At 35.8% G+C, this 9,332-nt stretch overlaps 1 protein-coding gene across 1 annotated transcript; it reads right to left on the bottom strand.

The window, feature by feature from the left end:
* Positions 1–7,400: 7,400 nt before the first annotated feature.
* Positions 7,401–8,672, bottom strand: LOC145679168 (uncharacterized). Its single transcript, XM_081749759.1, has one exon. The coding sequence runs from the start codon at positions 8,670–8,672 to the stop codon at positions 7,401–7,403; it is 1,272 nt and encodes a 423-aa protein (XP_081605885.1).
* Positions 8,673–9,332: the final 660 nt, after the last annotated feature.

The following is a 9,332-nucleotide window of genomic DNA, read 5'->3' as shown; positions in this document are numbered from 1 at the left end:
AAAATGTTCTAGTATCGAAGTACTTTTATGCAGTATTTAAATACGTTGTAATTCATTGTGATCCTTCTAATTTCAAAAATGATCTGTAAGGTTTCAGATCGTTTTCCAATCTCAATTGAAATTAATGATTTTATAATTTTCTAATTAGGATTTTCCAGTTTTTTGCTCAAAATGTACAATTATAAGAACCATCTTTTGTATTAAATTTTTGGTCTGTCATGCAAATAGTGCTCTGTAGGATTTCAGGAAGATTGATGGAAAATAACAGTTAAGGTGCACTAAATGGAATTCTATAACTTCTTAAACATATGCACGTTAAAAGTACATATTCAAAGAAGGGAATAAATTAGCTTTATAATATCAATTGGATTCAAATTCAAAAGAAGTATTAGTGCAAGTTGAAAAAAAATTCATTCGGGCTCAATAAGTGTGACTTCCTGACGCCTTTTTAATAATAATAATAATAATAATAATAATAATAATAATAATAATAATAATAATAATAATAATAATAATAATAATAATAATAATAATTCATGCTTCAAAAATAGCACAATATTATCCAATCCATACTGTATAAAATAATGTATTATATTAACTCAAGTGTGGAATTACCGTCGTTTATGGTAGCCGGTCTGATAAGTCTCGGCTATTGTAGTCGAGATCCGAGATGGCATGGGTGAATGAAAACTTGACTGATGACCCACTGACTCACTACCCACCATGACCCACTACACACCGTGACCCACTGACCCACCATGGCTCATTCTGACCCGCCATTCACCAATGATCCACTCTGACCCACCACTCACTAAAATCCATCCTCATCCTCTAACTATGATCCTCTTCACTGAGTAAAGAGTTTACACTTGGAATAAAACAAGGCTGTGAAATTATCACTAATCGGAGTTTGAATTTCACGATTACAATGCCGGTGGATCTGACCTTTACGATATAAAATGATAAAATGTTTGTCATGGACCAATTACGATGAATTTCAATTTAATTATCATATATTTATTTTCTTATTGAATTATAAATACTTTTCGGTGGAAAATGTGTGAAATTTGAAAGCTTCAAATCAAGGTAAAGTAGACCAACTAAAGGGGGAAGAAGTGTAAAATTCAATTGTATCTCGAAAGCCAAGTAGTAAGTCCTATTGCTGTTATTACAATTACAAATATCAATATCCAATAGTACCTGATTTTTTTCATTTATATATACTCATCTCATGTAAGTAAATAGAAAAAATGAAAAAGGAGGAAAAAATGGATGCCTTAAAAGTGAAACGTAGACAAATATACCAGTGTTCAGAAGATGCTGTCTTCAATGCACTGAGCAGAGTAGGTCGGTGAGTCAAGAGTGGATCAGAGTGGGTGATGAGTCGCAATGGATTGCCGTAGATCTCCTCCTACGGTTTCTAAAGTGGGATGTAGTTCCTTGGTGCTGGTCTAGTTTTAATTAGAAATACATTTCTTGTGAGAACTTAATTAATGCATTTTAAGCAGTATATTCTATTTCATATAGTTGGGGCTGAAGTTAGTGGAAAAAGAAATCTTAATAAAATTCAAGTTTAGGCTATCCTATACGTATTCGTTTAAACTGAGAACAGTTTTTAAAAAAGGCATTACAATGCAATTTTAAGGCTTAAGTTTTACAAAAAGTTTCGAAGGGTACTCCCTGACCTCGTGTATTCGAGGAGGAGGGGGTATTCCCAGACACCCTTTACCGGTGTCTCCGAATCGAAATCCTGGCTGGGTCCCTGTCAACTATTACAATGTCAACAACACAAATCGTTGTCGTGTCCAACAAACATCTATTTTTTAAAAATAATTTTCTATTTTTTATATTTATGTAAGAATGCCTGCCCCATTGACATTTTAGTAAGTTAAAGATGATAAAGACGTATTTACGCTCAATAATGGCCCAGGAAAGACAATTCATTGGTGATAATGGCTATTGAAAATGATGAAGCCAGAAAGTTAGACTTCAAAGAGATATTGTCCATATTTGCTCACAGAAAAGACAGGAGAATGCCATTTAGTGTTTGAATAAAGTATATACTGTATATGTCATTATGTAGTTAATTTTGCTCACTTCTATTTCAATTTATTAGTATTTTTATGTTATCATTATATAATCTTTACACTACATGTTTTGGAACAACGTATCGTTAGTATTCTCTTGCAGAATACACATTAACAAACATTACATTTTAATTCTGCACATAAATTATAAATGTAGGATTGAATTCAAGCAAATGCAAATAATTACAAACATAACTTAAAAAAGTAACTTTAGTATTCCAACGCTATGATAAACTTATGTGCTAATCACAAGGAAAGATTTTTTTTAAAGCAAAAGTCAGAAAATTACAATTTTCGTTATTATTTACACATTGGACTTTAATCGTTGTTTGTATATTCTATGCTATTAGTATGTTGATGTGTATCAAGTTCAAAATAAACAAGAATAGCACTCGATTTCAATAATTCAAAACCATGTTTTCATTAACTTTCATGTTTTAACTACAAAAGCCATTCAGTTTTAAAAATTGACATAACACCAACTTTTTTTTTAGATCTTACATTCCATATTTAAATCTAGGAGTACAGAATGAACTTCGGTTATTTCTCATGGGATGGGGGGAGGGCGCCTGGGAATTCTCGCCTCGAGCACTTACAACCCACGCGACGGCCCTGCATTGGTGTAACCAGTAAGTTGTTCTAGGGGGGGGAGATAACATAACAAGTTTAGGGGACCGAGGATTTTTGCATACTAAAAGCAGACTAAAAATCTTCTTTCAGAATATGAAACCATTAACTCATCATACATATATACAAATCTATCAATCATACAGAAAAGTGAACGAATTGTTACTAGAATACGTAGTAAACATATCTGAAAGATGTAAACAAATGCTTGTTTGTTATTGGCCGAAACTGAAAAATGTAATAAATCCTTATCTCTGATTGATCGAACGCCTGACCATCATATTTAAAAGGAACTTCTAGAAATATGTTTTTTCTTTTCTTTTATAGTTTTCCGAACAGTTTTCTAGTAACTATTTGCCAATAGTTACTCAGAGTTGAAATATAATATTTTCTTTCTTTATTTTCAACACATTGAGATATTTGTAATTACGCATAAGTATTACGGGATTATCCAAAGAGAATTGCTAGCGGAGTGTCACAAATTACTCATTTGAGACACAGTTGTCCATTTATAAGCATATTTAGGTATTTTTAGTCAGATCTAGCTCGGAATAAATATGAGAAACAAAGTCAAAATTTACGTTGAATGAATTAGTAATTCATTTTCATGATTTAAAATAAAATTGAATTAGTACGTACATTAGTAGATAGCTTCTCTTCTGGAACAAACAAAAATTACTCCAACTTTGGAATATGTGCTATTTTCCTCAAGAAGTTCTTAATATCTTTTGGAGTTACATATTCAGTTAATCTGTTTTTTATTCTTCCGTCCAATCTTATGTACTGACGTCATCTACGTTTCCCTTCAATGGTTAAAGTTCTTTCATATAGGCAGGCACTTTTTAGATACTTCACCAAACGGTACATATTAGAAGCTGACTTACCTATTAATGATTTGAATCTGCGAGCACTTCCATATGGATATGTCAATTCTGGGATTGTTTAACCACTGTTCTACAAAATAATCTAAAAACCTCTGAAGTCTTTCGTGATGTGGTGCATCTTCCATAATGGAAAGCCACCCAACATTGACATTATCTACAGAGAGAACTGCTAGAGCAGAATACATTTTGAAGAGAACCTCGCCTCTATAACTGATTTATAGTTATTTGAGAGTCCAATTCCTGAACCTTCGTCCATAAGAACTGATTAATGGAAATTACACCCACTAATGTGCGTTTCCGGGAACAGTGTTCTTAGAGATGTTATTGCGGCTTGCTCGAAATCCAATTTGATTAATTGCGGATTCCAATTATTAATATTAGCCTTCACCAAACTGAAAAACCTCTGATACGTCTTGCTATCTCTTGCTGGTAAGAGGCCAAAGATCAAACGGACAATGTTTCCTCCAAGTTACTTCCGATGTCTACGTATACTGTATATAATTGGGAAAACTGCCGACTACAACACTTAAATGTTCGTAAATGAAAAACGTAGTCCTTCGCATCAAAACATTCTTCCTTCTTCCTTGGTGTCATCTGCAATCAGGAAGTTTGTCTTGTCATCTATCTCCAGAATGTACACATGTTGCACAGTGTGTACCGCAAATGTTCCACAGCTTTCACCACTGTCTCTGAAAATGCGAAACGCCGTCTCCGCAGGTGTTTCTTGAAAGTTGGAAAAATAAAGAAATCACAAGGGGCTAAATCAGAGCTATATGGAGGATGGGATACACACGGAACGTTGATCTTTGCAAGATAGTAAAAAGAATTTCTGTACTGTTCTTCGTGTGTCACTTCCATATTTCCTTATTCGAAACTGAGAATACGTGTGGTTGAACGGCTGCCAAGGTCATACTCCTGATGTCATGACTTTCAAACTTGCTCGATCTATTCATCACTTCTGTTGTATTCACCTTCTGATGATCAGTCCAAAATGAAATAAGAAAGGTAAAATGTATATATTTATATATATTTTTAAAAATTTATGTTATTTTTCAAAAACTGGAATGTACGTAGAAAGTTTGTGCTGAGTAAATTGGACAGAGAGAATTATGTGAATTCTCCCAAACTCAGTGCTGGAGGTGCTCGCTGAGAAGCTCTGTGTTAGTCTAAGTTTCGAGTCACATGTTGTGACTATTCGATAGTTATGTTCTTTCTTTCCCTTACTTGGCTACCCTCACACAATTCAAAAATTCACTAGTCTATTTCTCTGAGTGAATTGTGAGAAGAATGACTTTTTATTGTAGCAAGACTATTAGAGAGGCTTTGTGTAATTCGTTCATAGTAAGAGGGAAGGGCACGATGGGTCAGTGGTAGAGCGCTTACCTCTGGTGCGTGGGGACTCTTGGTTAGATTCCTGGCCAAGTAACCTTCTGGTGGACAACTCGAGTCATGAGTTTTCAAGAGGTATTCCCGTTTCCTCCCATACTCCCATTCCACTGATTCTTTCATTATCATTCACTTGCCTTAGTCATTAGCCTCCCTTAGCTTAAAGGGTATAGACGTTGGACGTTAAACTGAGAGATTTAATTTCATTTTATTTGTATTCATGGTGTTGTGTTACAGGGTGGCCCAAAAGTAGGTATACAATACCGTAATGATCAACTCATTGTATTTTATATCATTTCTTATTGTTATCCGTCAGGTAGACTTAGTTTCTTTATTATTTGTTCTTAATCTGTTTTTACTTACGTCTTAAGCTCGGAAGAGACGAAGCAAATAAACCTATAAACTAGAATGTTATAATTGATCAATCCAGGGGTGTATACCTACTTTAGGGCAACCTTGTATGTTCTCTTGTTTATTTATTTATAAACGGTGCTAGCACTATGTCCTATAATTTGGTCTAGATATGTGACAGGTACCCATTATGATATTACATGAGTGTGTATGCGTAAAAGAGTATTTGTTTGTATCACTTTATGAAAAGACGAACAACAATAGACACCATCTGTTAGTTAACAGGGTAATTTGCTACGTATACGAGGAGTATAGTATACAAATAACAATTTGTTCTAGCAAAATAAAAACGACACCTTATGCAGAACAAAACTGTCAATTAATATTGGCAACGAAATAAAACTTATTTTTAGCACCATACATGTTTATTATATTATTATTTCGAAAACTACGCTGGCGCTATTTTGTTGGCCATAAGCACGCCATTTTGTTCAACTCGGTGTGATCTACCGACTGATCTTATCTTTGGACACTATTTTAGTTAAACATGAATTAAAATTTAAGAGTTAAGTATTCTTTTAGGTTATATCTCATTATCCGTATTTGTATTGCCATCTTGTTAGCGTCATAATGAAGATCTTATTGCTGGTCAGGGGCGCCATTTGGAGAAGGTAGGGGGTAACTATCCCCCCGCCGCGTTTCAGAAATATGTACTCTTTAATTAATTGTATGCTATTTTCTAAAATGTATCTCACAATTGGTACAAGTACTTTAACAAGCATTGCTTTTAGAATGAAAACATATAACGGAGGATGAGAAATTAAGATTACAAGGCCAATACTTCTGGAGTTCTGTCTGTTATAGAGGAATAATGAATGTGCGGTATTTTTAATACATGGAGTTGGTAACTGTGCCGAGTTTCAGCCACCCGCCACCTAAGGTGCTAGTTGTAGGTAAACACAAATAGAGACAAGTTTGGACAATTGGTCTCGCGAAGAAATCCTCTCAGTTATTCAATTTCTGTGAATGGGAAATGTAACCGCGGATGAAATTCACCGGCAGCTGGTAGAAGATTAAGGTGAGATTGCAATATCTCGTCAGCATGTCGCAGAATGCTGTCGAAAGCCCAGAAGACCACCATGCTATTGAAGCAGTTTCGCTGGGACATCACCGACCACCCTTCCTACAACCCGGACTTCGCTCCAAGCGACTTTCACCTGTTCCCGCCCTTGAAGCATCACGTAGGAGACCGTCACTTCGCTTCAAACGAGGAGGTTAAACACTTTGTGACAACGTGGCTGAACACCAAGAACAGGATTTTTACGAGTAGGGAATCTTCAAACTCCTCCCACGATGCGACAAGTGTCTCAACCGATATGAAGACTGTCCAAAAATAACCTAATGTAGAGACCTGCACGGGCCGAATTTTTCGGCCCGAGCCCAATTCAGCCTGAATGTACCTAGGCCCGGCCCAGCCCGAGCCCGGCCCGATAAGTTTTTAAAAATTCCTGGCCCAAGCCCGATAAATTTTAAAAGTTTTATTTTGTAACATTTTTCACGGGCACACTTCTTTAACGTTTGCATTTATTCTAATTATCGTTTAACGAACGTCAATAATTATTAAAGAATTGCAATTAATCGGCCCCAGCCCGGCCCGACCTGAAGAGAAATTAGTGTCGGCCCGCCCAAGCCCGGCCCGGTCCAAAGAAATAACAGAGTCGGCCCGCCCAAGCCCGGCCCAGCCCAAAGAAATAACATAGTCGGCCTGCCCAAGCCCGGCCCGGCCCAAAGAAATAACAGAGTCCAAGAACGGCCCACGGGCCGGGCTGGGCTTCGGGCATCTGGCCGAGCCCGGCCCGTGCTGGTCTCTAACCTAATGTATGTACTATCTTTTGGCTGTATTAGTTGTATAAAATATAGACACGTTTCACAACAGGCTTTGTAACCTTACTTTCTAAGTACTCCTCGTAATAACGATAGTAGTAGTAGTAGTAGTAATATAGTAGTAGTAGTAGTAAATATATTTATTTCGCTTCTCATTATTGCTTTATTGAATTTGTACATCCTATGTGCCCAACAAATGGTAACACCAAATAATTTGTAATGCAGGAAAACTCTTCTCTAACGCTTTGACATGGTGTGGTTTCAACATAGCACAATCATTAATATTTAAAACTTGAAGGTGTTTCAAACATGATCGCACAAGACTTAGATGGTAGTAGAAGACACATTGTAGTCCTGAAATGATCAGGTTCTTTAATTGAGAGCAGTTCATTATAACAAGACTGACAGCATTGGCGGTGATTTGAGGACAATAACCAATATTTAAGTATTGTAACCGAGGACAGTTAGAGATGATAATTTGAATACAGTTCATATCTATATTAGAACAATATTCAACATTAAGATGATGTAGATTTTTCAATTTTTTGTTGGCAGAGAAGTGCGTGAAGAGGGCAGAAAATTTAATATGGTCAGATCTGGTCAAAGATAATTCCTCGAGAGAGAGTTTTTCAAAACTTTTTAGTGCATCTTCTGTTAGCAAGCCACAATTTTGAAGTTTAATTTTCGTAAGTTTTTCACAATCTGCTAGTTTACAGATCCCAATGTCAGTTAAATTGGATGCATTGAACGCCACAGCAATTAAGACACTCTTCTGATTTTCGGCCAAACATATTACATCGTCGTCGTTTAGAAACTGGAAAGAGATACTCACTTCTGAAAGATGTTTACAATGATTAACAACGTTCTGAAACCAATTTCGATGCTTTCGACTGGCAGCAGGTGGGAACCATAAGGACAAATTAAGTTTCCTCAAGTTTTGGAAGTATCCAATCGCGTTAAGGCATTCAATGTTGAGAAATCGAGTATCTATTTCTAGCACAGCAATACGAGGATTTTTATGAGCAAGTTTCTGGAATATGTCCGGCTGAACATCAGGGCAACTGTCTAAACGAAGTGTATGCAGATTTTTACATTTTTCTATCGCCACTCGAAGCATCCAATCAATATTATCTGCGCGTTCGAAGCACAAGTTTCCCACATTACTCAGACGTGTCAAGGTGGAGAGCACAATATGATCAGAGCTTTTGTGGTTGAAATTTAGTTTTAGATCTCTCAAAAGGTTGCTATCATTTATCAGTAGGCTCCAACGCTCGCATACAGAGTAAATTCTGTGATACAGGTCTTGTATAGGCAAGTAGGAAAATATATTAAGTAATATTTCGTCTGGTAGTGATGCCAGTGACAGTTTTGACTGGTGTTGCTCCTCAGACTTATTGGAACTTCGTTGTTTCTTTGATTTTTTTGTTCGTTTGGTCGATACCACTCTTTTCATGGTTCGTTTTTCGGCGAAAAGAAAATTATATATTGAAATAAGTTTAGTTCAATTAATAAAAATTCGCTAATCCTTTACTTTTTACTCAATCGTCATCTGATTCTAATTTCCCATTGAAGCACACTGTCGTAACGAGGGTAAATTCAGTATATTGTTACCGACGACAATTGCTTGAAATAATACATTTATTATTCATATGTGAATTTATTAAAATTTAAAGAAGCGGTTACCGGTCAACTAATTTATTGATTGGAATTTAGAGGGTGGGAAACTTGAGACCCCTTCGTGGCTACGTCCCTAATAGTTAATAAACACAGTTGTTATATGTGGTTAGTATAGAATTGAAGGACTGAAAAGATATTTATTCTGTTATTGAAGCATTTCTTGAATTCAATAGGAATAAAGAAATGTTATTGAATTCAACTGAAGTTTCTTCAGTTTGTACCAAACTGCCATACGGATAAGAAGTAAGTAATAGCAAATCTTGATCAGTTTCCCAAGATAAAATCTCTTCTCACAGAGGGCTGGAGTGAGTTCCCGTTTAATAATCGTATACGATGTTTTACATTACCAGTAATTTTACTTAGCCGAGGCCTGCTCATTATTAAAATATCTGAATTAATATTCAATTTTAAAAATTCATTTACCAACATAATATGA

The sequence above is a fragment of the Thermobia domestica genome, chromosome 2, assembly GCF_964235325.1.
Source record: "Thermobia domestica chromosome 2, izTheDome1.hap1.1, whole genome shotgun sequence".
Taxonomy (NCBI): domain Eukaryota; kingdom Metazoa; phylum Arthropoda; class Insecta; order Zygentoma; family Lepismatidae; genus Thermobia; species Thermobia domestica.
Note: the sequence above shows the minus strand (reverse complement) of the source record. Positions and strands in the feature narration are given on the sequence as shown.

Bases quoted from the DNA above. Each gene is read 5' to 3' on its own strand.
- LOC145679168 (XM_081749759.1), bottom strand. From the start codon at position 8,672: ATGAAAAGAGTGGTATCGACCAAACGAACAAAAAAATCAAAGAAACAA.